Here is a 16,019-nt window from a genome sequence, read left to right on the forward strand (position 1 = left end):
TATCTCTAACTCATTTATTTTTGTCTTCGAGAAATTAAATCACAGTGGTCTTAAGTTATTTCAGAGATTATCAAAGAATGTTTAAAAAAAAAAGGGAACTGGTTATTAAGGAATTTGTTCAGCCCTGTCAAGCATCACTGTCAAAGCATTTTTTTTGGGTTTTACAAGAAAGAAAGTCTCATTGTATTCTTTGTGAAAAAGAAATTTTTGAAGGAGACAGTTTGTCGAATAAAAATGAAGATTGTTATTTACTTACCGTTGTTTGATTTAGCTATGATTCTAATGGCAATAATGCATTTTTTTCTTAAATCTTAAATGATTTAAGGTCTTCTTCAAAGTGGTCTCTAAAGTAAAGAATTATTTTCAAATTTCTCTATTATTCTAGAATAGGATTCGAAAGTTTTGAGAATACTCTTGAAGGGTAAATTTTTATTAAATACCAAATTTTATATGTACTGTTTTGAAAGGAAAGACACGGCTGATAGTTTTATAAAGGGAAGACAAATTTGAGTTGTAACTGATTATAAGTTGGTTTTTTCAAACAACTTTTAAGAGGGTTTTCAACAACCCTAACTGGTTTAGTTGGTTCCATTTAACTGAACAATTTCAAAATTCTTCTCTATAAATACAGAAATCTTTTGTAAATTAAATGTATGATTTGGAAAGGGAAGAAAGAAGATATATATTTCAGAACAAATTGTAAAAACTAAAAGTCTTATTATAAACTTGTACGCATGTATAAATGTCATACGCATTTATATGTGTGTATAAGGTTGTAATTACAACACTGATAAAAGGGTTAAATACCCCGAGCAGTAGAAGCTGCTGATTGTAAAAGAGTTGGAATTTAGTAAAGAATATAGTTTCACACAGTGATTTTTCTCCCTATGACAAAACCATGAGGATTTTCGAGGGTTTTCCACTGGGCACAAAATTGATGTCTCTTCTTTCTATGAGTTGATATTATTCAATATGTTTACATTTCAGTGCAATTTGATTCTCCACTGCTGTAAACTGTGAATTAAAAATTATTGTAATCAGATTTTGGGATAATTTAATAAGTGTTCTGATTCACCCCCCCTCTCAGAACCCTAGTACTTCCAACAAGTGGTATCAGAGCATAGGATTCCTTTTGGAATTGTTTCAGGGATATTTTTTGGAAGTCATGGCTCAATCTGAAGGAGCTTCTCTTAGTAGGGCTTCGCCATTTGATGGAAATGATTATGTTTTCAGGAAAGTTACGATGGAAGCTTTCATACATTCCTTAGACGTAAGAATGTGGGATGTTGTAATAACAAAATATACTATCCCAGCAACAGTTCCCATTGATGCTAATGAAAAACTAAAATTTGAGTTAGATAAGAAGGCAAGATATGCCCTTATTTGTGGTCTCTCTAGAGACGTATTTACCAAAGTCATTTATTGCAAATCAGCAAATGATATATTGGTTAAACTTGAAACTATATATCAAGGAGATGATAAAGTAAAAGAATCTAAATTGATTACTCTTAAAACACAGTTCGACAATCTGAAAATGAATGAAGATGAAACTATTGCTGCTTACTTTTTAAGAATAGATGAAGTCGTAAATGCTATAAAAGGTCTAGGAGAAGAAATAGAAGAACATGATGTAGTCTCAAAGGTCATTAGGTCAGTGTTACCTAAATTTGAAACAAAAATATCCACTTTAGAAGAAAAGAAAAGTTTTTCAAAAATGACCTTGCATCAACTTCAAGGCACATTAACTACATATGAAATGAGGATTAGCTATCAAGCTAGTTCCTCATCAAAAGAATCAGCTTTTAAAGCTGAAAAATATGATGAAAGTGAATCGGATCTAACAGATGCTTTAGAAGCATTGTTGGTTAGAAGAATGAGAAATAAATATAAAGGCAAACCAAATTGCTTCAACTGTTGTCAATTAGGACACTTTGCTGCAAAGTGCCCAAATGTCAAACTTGATGATTGTGATGAGAAAATTGAGAAGTTTTCTAAAAAGAAGCCTTGGAATAAGAATAAAAGATTTAAGGATTATAAGAAGAAAAGTCTTCTTTCTAAAGAAGATTCAAATGAAGATTCCAGCGATGCTAATGAACAAGGGGAAAGACTATTCATGGCTGAAATAGTCCATACCCCTAAACATGAACCCAGTGAATCTGAATCATCATATGATTCAGATGTAGAAGTAGATCTAGAAGAAGAACTTCTAAAATCAATGGAAGAACTTAAAAGACTAAAGAAGTTGATTTCTAATCAAGAAATTGAAAATCAAAAAATTCAAGAAGAGTTAAAGGAAGCAAATTTGATTACAGAAAATCAAAAACTCTTGCTTGAGGAAAAAGATAAAAAATTAAAAGTCTTGTAGAGTTCATCGAAAGAATCTACTAGTCAGAAAACAAAGTTCTTGTTCAATGGTTATCATTTTAATTGTAATATTTTTTGGCACAAGGCTATCTTTTGTGAAAATAGCATAAATCAAAGAATAGGAAAGGTGGTTAGATGCTTTAAATGCTTTCATTATGGTCATTATGCAAATCAATGTAAACTGAATATGAGACCAAAACAAGTCTAGAAGCAAGTAAAGACAATAGAAAAGTCTTTAATTGTTGAAACAGCTCTATTCGCTCAAACACCTGCAACGTGGGTATTGGATAGCGGCTGTTCACACCATATGACTGGGTGTAAGAACAAATTTAAAACCCTAGAAAAATTTGATGGAGGGTTTGTTCGATTTGGTGATAACTAAGGAGCTCACATTACTGGAAAGGGCTCAATAATTCTAAATAAAGACACACCAATTCATGATGTGTACTTTGTTGAAGGTTTAAAACATAACTTACTAAGTGTAAGTCAGATCTGTGACAGTGGATATTCTATTTCTTTTGATGCAAAAGGTTGTTATATAAAAAATGGAAAGAATAGAGTCATTGCCAGTGGGTTGAGAACAAATGGTAATCTCTATAACTTAATAGATTCAACTGTCCAAGAAACTTCATTAGTTAATACTTGTCTAATGAATCAAGTAGAAGAAAATTGGCTATGGCACAAAAGACTGGGACATTTAAACTTTGATAATCTTGCCAGAATAAGAAAGAATAAAAAGGTTAGAGGTCTACCATAGATTACCAAACCAAAAAATATTTGTCAAGAGTGTGTTAAAGGCAAACAAACAAGAGTTTCTTTTAAAACAAAAGAATACTTGTGAAATAGACCACTTGAATTAGTGCACATTGATTTTTGTGGTCCGACTAAAATAGCCTCTCTAAATGGTGAAAAATATTTCATGCTATTTATAGACGATTATTCAAGAAGGGTTTGGGTAACATTTTTGAAACATATATCAGAATCTTTTGAACACTTCAAAGTTTTTAGGAAAATGGTAGAAAGAGAAACTGACTTAAAATTAAATTTTTTGAGATCAGATAGAGGAGGAAAATTCATCTCTCAAGAATTCGTTGAGTATTGTGAGAAGCATGGAATAAAAAGGCAATACTCTACTGCTAGGACACCACAACAAAATGGTGTTGTTGAAACAAAGAATAGAACAGTAAAGGAAATGGCCAAAACCATGTTAAACAAAGCTAAACTACCTGATAAATTCTAGAAAGAAACTATTCATATAGTTGTTTACATCCTAAACGGAGCACAAATCAGAGTTAGAACTGCTTACACTCCATATGAATTATGGAATGGTAAAACAACAAATGTCGAGAATTTTAAGATTTTTGACTGCAAATGTTTTATCAAAAAGAACAATGATTCTTTAGAAAATTTTAACTCAAGGTCTGATGAAGGGATCTTTCTTGGGTATTCCATGCATAGAAAAGCCTATAAATGGTTTAATAAAAGGCTGAACAAAATAGTGGAAGTTATAAATGTCATATTTGATAAAAATTCTATGTGTTGTAATGGTCAAGAAGACCATGAAGATTCATTTTTTCAGAGATCAGAAATGGTACATAATGAACATACTGAAAATGATAAACATGAACTAACTAATGAAAACAAATTGGCTAATGAAACTAAACTAGAAAATTGTTCAAGTCCTAAAATAACTAGTACTGGTTCAAAAATAAAAACCTCATCTAGAATAATAGCTAAGATACATCCTGAGTCTCAAGCTATTGGAGATGTAGAGAAAGGAATTCTAACCAGAAGAAAAGCCAAAATAGGAGAACAAGCAAATATTGTTGAACATTTTTGCTTAATAACTGACTTTGAACCAAAGAATGTTACTGAAGCCTTATCAGATTCTTGTTGGAAAAATGCCATGTAGGAAGAGATAAATCAAATAGAGAAAAATAAGACTTGGGAACTTGTTCCTAGACCTAGTAACAATAATGTCATAGGTGGAAAGTGGATATTTCATAATAAACTAAATGAAGAAGGTAAAGTGATAAGAAATAAAGCTAGATTTGTTTGTAAAGGCTATGCTCAACAAGAAGGCATTGATTTCGATGAAACATTTGCACCAGTTGCAAGGATGGAGTCAATTAGAATATTTCTTGCTTATGCTAGTTAGAAAAAGTTTATTGTTTATCAGATGGATGTTAAGAGAGGTTTCTTAAATGGGTATCTTGAAGAGGATGTATATATGGAACAGCCAGAAGGTTTTGAATCTGCTGACAAACCTGATTATGTTTATTGATTGAAAAAGGCTTTGTATGGCTTAAAACAGGCTCCTAGGGCTTGGTACTCCAAGTTGGATAAGCATTTAATTTCAAATGGTTTTTCTTGTGGGAAGGCAGACAACACTTTATATATCAAGGTGATTAATGATGACATTTTGGCTATAGAAATCTATGTAGATGATATCATTTTGCCTCTACTAATGATAATTCAGCAAAACATTTTTCTAAAATCATGGAATCTGAACTTGAGATGTCAATGCTAGGTGTGCTCACTTTTTTCCTTGGTCTACAAGTGTCATAGCTAGAACATGGATTATTTCTTTCCCAAACAAGATATTCCAAAGAAATGTTAAAGAAATTCAATATGTTAGAATGCAAACCTGTTAGCACTCCTATGGAAACTAGTTGTAAATTAATGAAGAATGATGATTCACCTTCAGTTAATCAGACTCTTTACACATCTATAATTGGAAGTTTGCTATATCTAACTGCATCTAGACTTGATATAATGCAAGCTGTATGTATGGTGTCAAGATTTCAATTTGATCCAAAACAATCACATCTTAACGCAATGCATAGAATACTGAAATACATTCAAGGAACTCTTGATTATGGTTTATGGTATCCTCATAGCAATTATTTTACTCTTGTTGGTTATAATGATGCATATTGGGGTGGATCTGATGATAAAAAGAGCACTAGTGGTGCAGCTTTCTTTCTTGGTGAGTGTTTGGTTGCTTGGTATAGTAAGAAACATGATTGTGTAACTCTATCCACTTGTGAATTTGAATATGTTGCAGCTACAAAATGCTGTACTCAATTAATTTGGATGGATTATCAGTTATTTGATTTGGGCATTCACGTTTCAAAACCTATTTCACTAATGTGTGATAACATGAGTGCTATTCAATTAAGAAAAAACCCTCTTGTGCACTCATGAATAAAACACGTAGCCATCAAACTTCATTTCTTGAGAGATAAAGTTCAAAATAATGAATTCAAACTAGTTTATGTGCCTACTCAAGGATAGGTGGCTGATATTTTTACAAAGGCATTACCAAGAGAACTATTTGAACAGTTGTGAACACGATTGGGAATTTTCTCTCAATCACTTCTTGCATAAACACTCTTCCTAATCATTATTTTGTGATAGGTTTCTACTCCTTTCACAAAAATCACTCATGAAAAGCAGGTGGTCAATTTTTGACACAAAAATTTTGGGGTAGTAATCTAATCAACATTTCACTCAGATTTGATTTTAACAACATTTCACTTAGATTTGATTTTAACAACATTTCACAGTTGGTTCAGAGGTTGATTTTAACAGAATTTCACTTAGATTTGATTTTAATAGCATTTCACAGTTGGTTCAGAGGTTGATTAGTTTCAAATCTGGTTTCAGATTTGACTTCTTAGTTTGCATTTCAGTTTGTGGTTGATTGGTTTCAGATTTGGTTTCAGATTTGACTTCTCAATTTGTGGTTGATTCAGATTAAGTTGGTTTCAGTGATATAGATCAGCATTCCATGGTAAATCATTTATATTTCTGATCATTATCATTATCTTGTATATATAAGTTGGAATTATTTTTTTTAAAGTCACCTTGTATATATAAGATGATATTATCTTGTATGTATAAGTTGATTTTTCTTTTCATCTTGTATATATGAAATAGTGAAAAAATTTGCATCAAAAATGGGGGAGATTGTTGACCACGATGATTCTTTTAAAAGGTGGTAAACATAAAAGGCCATTTTCATTGGTGTATACATTACATTTTGTGAATATGCTATATTAAAAAAGGCAATTTTTAAATGGCAATGTTTTCGACAGCAATATCGTAACATGGCAGAAAAGATGCTAACATGGCTCTTGCACAATTAACACTGTCACTAGCAATACACGATCATTTAAGGAAGGTCTGTAGGGTTTAAGAGGTCTCGCCAAATGTTCATTTTGCATCACAGATTTCAAATTGTTTTTTAAAACTCTTAAGGTTGTGGGTTGTAAAACAAAGAGGACTTTGTTTTCATTCATTTCTTCTGCAAGTTCAATGATTTTATCCCTAATCATTTTATGTGTTTGGAAATTTGTTGAGGCAAAATCTATTCTGATAATTTGGTGTTAAAGGAGGCAATATTTTTTATCATCTATGTGTAAAGGTTTGCAAAAAATCTGCTTGTGTTTGAATATGGAAAAAATAGGTCTCCATGTTTGATATTTACATACTCTCATTCGTCCTCTTTCTTGTGCATGTTCAAGATGAACAATGAGTTTAGTTGAAAAGGAGAAACAAGTATCTTCAAGAAAGATTTTTTTTTTAAATGATGAAGGCAAGTAATAAATCAAGCGTCTTCAAGTATGTTGGCGTATACTCATTTCTTAAAAAGCAATACAAAGGTAGATATCTCTAACTCATTTATTTTTGTCTTTGAGAAATTAAATCAAAGTGGTCTTAAGTTATTTTAGAGATTGTCAAAGAAATTTTTTAAAAAAAGGGAACTGGTTATTAAGGAATTTGTTCAGCCCTATCAAGCATCACTGTCAAAGCATTTTTTTTGGGTTTTACAAGAAAGAAAGTCTCATTGTATTCTTTGTGAAAAAGAATTTCTTGAAGGAGACAATTTGTTGAATCAAATGAAGATTTTTATTTACTTACCACTGTCTAGTTCAACTATGATTCTAATGGCAATAATGCATTTTTTCTTAAACCTTAAATGATTTAAGGACTTCTTCAAAGCAGTCTCTAAAGTGAAGAATTATTTTCAAATTGCTCTATTGTTCCAGAATAGTATTTAAAAGTTTTGAGAATACTCTTGAAGGCTAAATTTTTATTAAATACAAAACTTTATATGTATTGTTTTGAAAGCAAATACATCGCTGATAGTTTTATAAAGGGAAGACAAATTCGAGTTGTAACTGATTATAAGTTGGTTTTTTTAAACAACTTTTAAGAGGGTTTTCAACAACCCTAACTGGCTCAGTTGGTTCCATTTAACTGAACAATTTCAAAGTTCTTCTCTATAAATATAGAGATCTTTTGTCAATAAAATGTATGAGTTGGAAAAGGAAGAAAGAAGATATATATTTCAGAACATATTCTAAAGACTAAAAGTCTTATTATAAACTTGTATGCATGTATAAATGTCATACATACGCATTTATATGTGTGTATAAGGTTGTAATTACAACATTGATAAAAGGGTTAAATACCCTGAGTAGTAGAAGCTGCTGATTGTAAAAGAGTTGGAATTCAATAAAGAATACAGGTTCATGGAGTGGTTTTTCTCTCTATGATGAAACCATGAGGATTTTCGAGGGTTTTCCACTCAGCACAAAATTGATCTCTCTTCTTTCTGTGAGTTGATATTATTTAGTATGTTTATATTTCAGTACAATTTGATTCTCCATTGCTGTAAACTATGAATTAAAAATTATTGTAATCAGATTTTGGGATAATTTAATAAGTGTTCTAATTCACCCCCCCTCTCAGAACCCTCATACTTCCAACAGTATCACCCTCTTTAAGCCTATGTTCTGTAGATATCTATCTCTAGAACACCTCTTCCGTCTTGCACAACTCTTCCGATTCATCTTTAAAATCCTTTTGTTTAGTAAATTTTTTTGAATCCAATCCATTTACAATTACATGTTCATTGATCTCTTGTAACTTTTTGGCAACACAGTCATTTTGGCAAAAAATATTTTTAAAAACACACTTTTTCTAGTGCTTGACCCTACCATTCACATTTTGCAATTTACAATGGAAATGATACATTTTGGTGTGTTCACAATAAGGAGAACTCATCACCATTGATGTAACAAAGGTAAAAAATGTGGATGCATGAAACACATACATTCAAATTTGAAAATAGATTTTCTACAAGATTTATTAACATACAACTCAGTAATATTTAACAAAATAGGAAACTAATCAAAAGCCATGTAAGCAAGGGTATTAGAGAAGAGACCATACTCTTGTAATTTCCAACTACTTAAAAATGCCACATCATCAAATAGAAAGAGTAGGAAAGTACCAATCATAACAATGTGGAAAAGTCAAACTATTTATCCATGAACTAATTAATTTAACAAATAATTTATTAGCATGACATAACATTAAAGTGCTGATTTGCAATTTTAAATCTTTTGCATTAGCAAGAATGTTCAATGTTACATCATGATGGTGTTGATTATTCACATTAATACATCTCATGTCATGATGGAGAATTAATTACCATACAAGATCAAGCTGCTAATCCAACACACATCAATTACAATGTAATACTTTACATTAGTTTCCCAAATTTACATTGCTCTCATATACAATTACATAGATCAATTCATCTCAAGGATGAAAGAACAATAAAAACTAAGTTATCCTTTCCTATTGTTTTCTTTAGCATAACCTATATCCAAAGTTGTAGGACATCATCTGAAATGGGAGTGTGGCCTAGGCACTTTTACCTTGCCAACCATGGAGTGATTGCTCCCCTTGGATTCTTCCTAACATGAAGAAATCCCTGACCCTAGTATGAGAAGCCTAGCTTCCAAGAACAAGATGGATCGGATGGATGTGGTGCAGCTGTAAAACATACTACATGCAACCATATGCCTACTAGCCTAATCATAGAATGTAGTAGGGAATAAAAAAAAATAACACTACACATCTATACATATGTAGCAAAACCAAATAAGAATAGTCACACACACACACACACACACACACACACATGCGCGCGCGCGCGCATTATCTAGGCCACATAATTAAATACAAAAAATCAAATCACTTGACCAAACAATTACAGAGCTAGATTTAAGAGTAGAAGAAAAAAGAATAACATGTGTCCATTCTATAGAATTGTGTCAGATAGAAGAAACTAACATGAAGTATCCATACTATCCTTCCCATTGTTGCTACATTACACCCGACCATGAATGAAATTCTCAATCTATACATTAATATACAACAAGATGTTCATTCTTGTTCCTATGGTGTGGTGAAACACATAAATGCCGAATTTCATACTAAAAAGCTTCAAATAGACACCAATGATTCAATTAAACACTTAATTGTAGATAATAAATGAAAGAAAAGAAACCACAATTCATTTAACCTTATCAATGCTAAAAATTAACTAGTTCAACCCAATCATCGACAACGTTATCTTATGGAAATTGGAAATTATACGAAACAAAACAACATCATCTTAGTAATACATCTAAATTAGGAATTAGTTTGTTAAGGTATTTTTCTCACTGCTGGTTACTAGATATTTCAAATCTTAATATTGCTCTACAATCACATGCCACAATTCATCAAGGAACAAGTAAAAATGAATTTTTTTTATAATATCCTAAAAGAAACTAGGTTTTTCTACATTAAAAGAAGAGTTTTGCTCTAGAAGAAAATAATTGTCTTGGATAGATTCATTTCCTATTACAACACACGCAGTTTCAGTCTTTTTCTAGCTAAAGTGTAGATATTGTGGAAATACTCTGCCTTGTTGCTAGACAGATTAGCGAAACAATTACTGAAGAACAAATCATTCATATAGCTTAAACATTTAGATAATAACACCAATCAGCATAACTAAACAGCCAAAAGGAGGAGCTCAACGTACAATTCAAATATTTGAATAATAAGCCCAATCAACATAACATAATGGTCTAGATTTAATGCATTTCTAGCAGTTGGAACAAGAAATAATAATGAGTCAGTACCCATCATAATCAGTATATTACATCTGAATTACATCACCATTAGGAAGTAAATAAATTAGAATAATCACATTGATATTAAATTACAATATTTAAGAACACATCTTACGGCAAGATCATCATAACATAACCAATCATGTATTCCATCTTAAAATAATTCATTTAATTTTTTGTATAATCTATGTTGTTAACTTTTATTTATCTTAAATCAAGATTAAACCATCTTTGACCAATTCAGCATTTGGCTATTCACCACCTAAGAAGGAAAAAGAAAATGATTCAAGGGCAAGACGTGACATATGGGAACCAAGGAATCTATCTAGACATTCTGCAATTTGAAGCAAGCCATCTCTATGATTAATCCAAGTGAAGAATCCATTAGATGAAAGAATATTAGACAAATCATTATCATTAGTAAAAGCTATAAAATCTTCCATCATTCTAGGTTGGGGGCATATACCACCTTTCTTCTCATGTAGAGATGATCTTGCATTAAAATCCCTTCCTGGAATAAAGTTCTAAACTTCAAATCTCTAAAACATGTCCAATAATTTTTATCATAATCTGGCTTTATCAGCAGTAGAAAATGCATTATAAATGTTAAAAAGCATAAAAGACAAATTATAATGTTGAAAAGTTAAGAGCTGCCAAATCAGTCAGTAGGAAACTAGTTGTTCAATAACTATCTTAGGATTCCAAAGTGTCACAAGACCACCAAAATTGTAATGTCTCCATTTTTTAGCCTTTCAATGGAGTTCTTAGCTTTTCATTCTCCAAAGGCTAAGTGGAGAAATTAGAGAAGAAATTAGTGTATGACAATGTTATAAATGGTTGGAGTTATTACAAAAAGCGTCAGCACTCTAACAATGAGCAGAATGTCGTTTAGGCCATCTTCAAACAATCTTAGATAAGTCTCATTTGATAATTTTATTTCTTGCAATAGAAGAATGTCTGCTTGGGAAGAGTCAACCTGTTGTTTGACCCTAAGCCTTTTGTTAGAGGCATTTATGTCTCTGAAATTCCACAAAATCAGCTTCATTGCAATCGAGAAGAATGCTTGGTTCTTCTAGCAGAGCATCTTAGATTTGCAAATTTGTCTACTATGGTGGATTGAATCCCAGCCTCAATATCCTCTTTAGCTCTATTGCTCTCAGACTTTCTCCCTTTAGGCCTGGGTGTCTTTTTACCAGCTACTACCAACTTGTTAGAAGGTTTCATTGAAATGGACAAAACCTTTGAGAAATAAAAAACTATCCTTGAGAGCCATATGAGATGTCTCTTCTCCATCCATGCAGTATTGTGGAAAGAAACCCTCTTGAACCTCTACTGGAGAATCTTCAACAACACTGACTTGTGAAGGAGAACCAGAGATTTGAGAACTAAATTCTGGTAGCTCAGATTGCTTATTGTTGCAGTAAAAGGAGGTAGTACAATCCTTATATTTACGAAAGAATTTTTCTTCTGCAATTTCATCAAATAAATCATGTGCCATATTAAGAGCAAGCCGATTTGCCATGAGTTCTTGTTTTGCATGAGGCTTTACCAATCTCTCTTCGGGATGAGCCTTACCTAGAATAACACCAAGAACATTTACATCCTTTGAGTTTCTGTATTTGACTTGACAAATCTACTAGAGATGAAATGGGCAAAGTAACTGGCAGGCTTTAAATCAGCTGTGTACTAAAGACCGGACTGCCAAGAAAAGATTTATACAAATCTGGGAGCAACTGTATTGAAATATTATCATGGGAAGAAACAGCAACATAATATTTTGAAAGTGAAATTTTAAAATGACGATCCTGATCAAAAGGTTTCCCAACAATAACAAAATTATTGTCAACATTCTGAGATAGATTGCAGGTAGGAGAGATTGTAGGAGGGCCTAGGCATACCAAAGCATCTCAAAAAATCAAATCTTAATCCTTTCCATGATGAAGAAGATAAGTCTTGTCACTCGAAAGAATTTGACTACAAAGAGAAGGATTAGAGGAAGGATCTTTGCAAACCAAAATATCTCCATTACTCAAATCGCAGCACTGGTGAGTAAAACGACCCAACTTTTCGTTATGAAGTGGGACTGACATAGCATCTTCAATGTTGATTACTTGCTTACATGATCCATTCTTAGAGTCTAATCTTATTTGAGTTAGAAGAGGTTTGTCAAGCCTTAGTAAGACATAAACTCTAACTGATCTCATAAGGTTCTCAAATGGAATCAGATCATGCTTCAAGAACACTTCCAGTTTATTTGCTATAAACTCAACAATGTACAGATCTCTCTATTCTAAGCGCAAAAATGGAAAAAATAACCAAAATGGCATACAACAGTAATCTACCGGATCTAGAAAGAAATTAAGAGTCCATGGAATTGTGAAAAAACTCATCGTCCATGACAAAACTAGTTTTTCCATTTATGAGCATTATCTCTATGGTCCTTGGACTCAAATAGGGCAATGGAAAAACCAAATTTAGATTCTAAAGGTAATATTTCCTTAACTCCTTCCCAATACTTCTTGGGCCATATAAAAAAATCTTCAACTTGTAAAGAGGTAACCCAACACTTACCTATCAGAACCGTCTAATTAACTCTTGATATGGATGATAGGATCTATTTTTTTAATTTAATTGAGAGTCCCATTTTGGTCATCACTTGCATTACGGAACCCTGATTGATTATCTCATATAATATCATGATGTCTTGTTTAATAATCATCGAAGGGATCTTATTGAATTAGATTTAGTGGAACATATCATGTGCTTTTATATTCCCTTACTCAGTTTATTTACATCAGACAAACCTTCCTAATAAAATAATTTCTAGAATGAGGGTTGCAAGGAAAAGAGTGATTACTTTTCTCTTTGTTGGTAAATAGATTTGTCACAGTAGAATTTACCCAACGGAGTGTGTGGAAAACCATTCACAACAGTTGGAAAGGCCCTTGGTATGTGGCCTTCCTCTGTGTTTAGAGGGGCAGCTCCCTCGTAAGATAAAATTTGTGATTTTTCAATAAAGATGAATAAAACTTAGAAAATAAAAAAGAAAACCATTGATAGCGAATGCACCACACGTCTTCAATGTTTTCAAAAAAATGATGTAACCATTAATGAGAGGAATCAAGGACTACGCTTGAGAACTTTCACCAACACAATGCTGATTCAACCATTCATGAATACTCCCACCATACCATGGAAATACCCATAAATGAATCAACACTCAACAATTTAGACCCTTTAGAAAGATAATGCCAAATGTACTTTTTTTATTTCTTTGCAGCAAGAAAGTCAGAAATAACTGATTACAAAAACAACAATTGTACACACTTTCCAAAAATTGCTTTGTTATCAGAGCATAAGTTTTCCATGTTTCCCAGTCCAAGTCCCTTATTACAATGATTTTCAAAAATTTATAACCAATCTAGAACAACCAACTTTTTGGGTTCGTAACTACCCAAAGAGTTAGAGTTTGGACTACTTGGAGATGGTTCGTAACCAACTCTAATCTTTAAAGTTTTAACTATAGTTAGAAAAAACAAAACCAGAGTTAACTCTAAAGTTGACCTTTTTACAAAATACATCAATAAAATTCTAAGACAACTTTAGACAAAAATACTTCTGACTTTTAATTCCCTGAACTCATATCTTGATCTATGGCAATCATGCAACTTCATCAAAATCTTAACTTCACTTTAAAGGATCCAATTCTTATATGCTACAGAAGCATTCCATTGAATAATTCTCTTGCTATATGTATGGTTTTGCTTCCTTTGGAGAAACCCTCTTCTCAACATCCCTTGAAAGCATTCTGGAAAGAAAATCCTTTACAGGTTCAGAAATAGACTTCCACTTATCAGTGTGGAAATCCAGTTGTACAAATTTCACTGCCTCAACAATGGCGTCCATAGAATCCCCACAAAATGGTAATCTACCAATCAAGAGGGCATGGAGGATGACACCAATTGCCCATCTGTATATTGCCCTACCAAAACTTCAGGGGCAACATACGCTGGACTACCCATCAAACCTGATAAATTTTGGCCATTTGCAACATGCAAAGACATGCCAAAATTAGACAATTTCATTTGTCCATCACTTGTGAGAAGAATGTTCTTAGGTTTTATATCCCTATGAACAACTCCCATCTCATGGTAGTGTAGAATTACACTGAGCAACTGTTTGATCAATTGTGCAGCTTCTCTCTCAGAATAAAATTTCTTTTTCAAATAACCAACCAAACATCTATAGGGCCCATTTACCATTGCACCAAAAGCCATGACTATTAGTGAACATGGAACACCACATAACTAACCACCTATGGGCAAGGGAATGCGTCACATCACCCAACAATGTCCCCCTCGACGTGCATACCAGGTGCTTACATGGGTCAGGAAGGCACCGGGGAGATTTGAACCCATGACCAGGCCAAAACCAGGCTCTGATACCAATTGTAGGGCCCATTTTCCATTGCACCAAAAGCCATGACTATTAGTGAACATGGAACACCACATAATTAACCACCTGTGAGCAGGGGAGTGCATTGCATCTCCCAACAAAATCCTCTAGAGTGAACCTCCATTACCAGATGCAAAGAGTATGTATCTTCATACACTAAATGAAGTGTTACAATGTTGGGGTGACCAGATAGATGCTGCATAATCTTCACTTCTTTGTAAACATTTTGTGGACAATCTTGGGACACAATCTTGCACGCTATATCTTCTCCTGTGACTCTATTCTTGCACATCTTTACAACTCCATATTGCTTGACCCCATATAATAATCAGATTCAATACTATGGTCTCTGATGGTTTGGGTGGTTTCCTCTATGCAACCGCATTTGGCATACATATCCATCAAAGCATTGGCCACAGAGACATAAGATTGGAACCCATATCTCAATATCTCTTCGTGAAATTGTGTACCTAGCTTGAGAGATCCCATGTTGCCAACCGTAGGAAGAACACTAGCAAAAGTGAGTTCATTAGGCCTGGTAAAGCTAATAACCTTAGCATTATAATAGCTTTCATATTTTGAAGGTCATAAGGAAATTTATTAACCAGGTGGCAACTGCAAATAGACCACATCTTAATAGAAGGCATATCAAAGAAACTAGGAGGCACCTCCTCCTAGGTGCTAGAGTGATCAATGTAAGGAATTTATACTAAGCTCCAAGAATCGAATAAGCCTATTTTCATGATAATTTGATATGCAATCTCCTTTAGAAATCTTTTCCTTTGCCCTCTCCCAAATCTCACATGGTTGCCCATACGGACAGCTTTCGATCACCTTTAGAGCAAGTGATAGGCTGCCATACTTTGCTAGCAACTCCTCCACTAAGTCTGCATTTATAGTAGTGCTCGGAATTGATGGCTGTCCAAATGCCTAGAAACAGAAAAGTGATAGCGCATCCTCTTGGCACAATAATGGTAATTGATACAATCGGGTATTTGGACTTATTGGAATAGCGAAATTATCTCTGGTTGCTACAATAGTTTTGTGTTGTGGTCCTTCAAATAGTAGACTTTCCAAATTATCTTTGGGCCACACATCATCCAAAATAACCAGAGTTGGTTCTGATTGACCCAAAATCAATTGTTGAACCTGATGGAGCCTAAAATTTGTCTCCATTTGCGAAATAATGTTGAGGTTTTTTATCACTAATTTATTGTG

The 16,019-nt window shown here is 33.0% G+C and overlaps 1 protein-coding gene across 1 annotated transcript; it reads left to right on the forward strand.

Annotated features, from left to right (window-relative positions):
* Positions 1–1,165: 1,165 nt before the first annotated feature.
* On the forward strand, positions 1,166–4,648 carry LOC149530617 (uncharacterized). The gene is made up of 2 exons (XM_089808218.1): positions 1,166–1,642; positions 4,544–4,648. The coding sequence occupies exons 1-2, from the start codon at positions 1,166–1,168 to the stop codon at positions 4,646–4,648; spliced, it is 582 nt and encodes a 193-aa protein (XP_089664344.1).
* Positions 4,649–16,019: the final 11,371 nt, after the last annotated feature.

Source organism: Cupressus sempervirens, chromosome 11 (assembly GCF_028749045.1).
Source record: "Cupressus sempervirens isolate cs-2001-9-10 chromosome 11, ASM2874904v1, whole genome shotgun sequence".
Taxonomy (NCBI): domain Eukaryota; kingdom Viridiplantae; phylum Streptophyta; class Pinopsida; order Cupressales; family Cupressaceae; genus Cupressus; species Cupressus sempervirens.

Excerpts from the sequence above, each read along its gene's own strand:
- LOC149530617 (XM_089808218.1), top strand. The coding sequence starts at position 1,166 with ATGGCTCAATCTGAAGGAGCTTCTCTTAGTAGGGCTTCGCCATTTGAT. Across the intron at positions 1,643-4,543 it reads AACATGATGTAGTCTCAAAG|ATGGATGTTAAGAGAGGTTT; the intron begins GTCATTAGGTCA and ends ATTGTTTATCAG.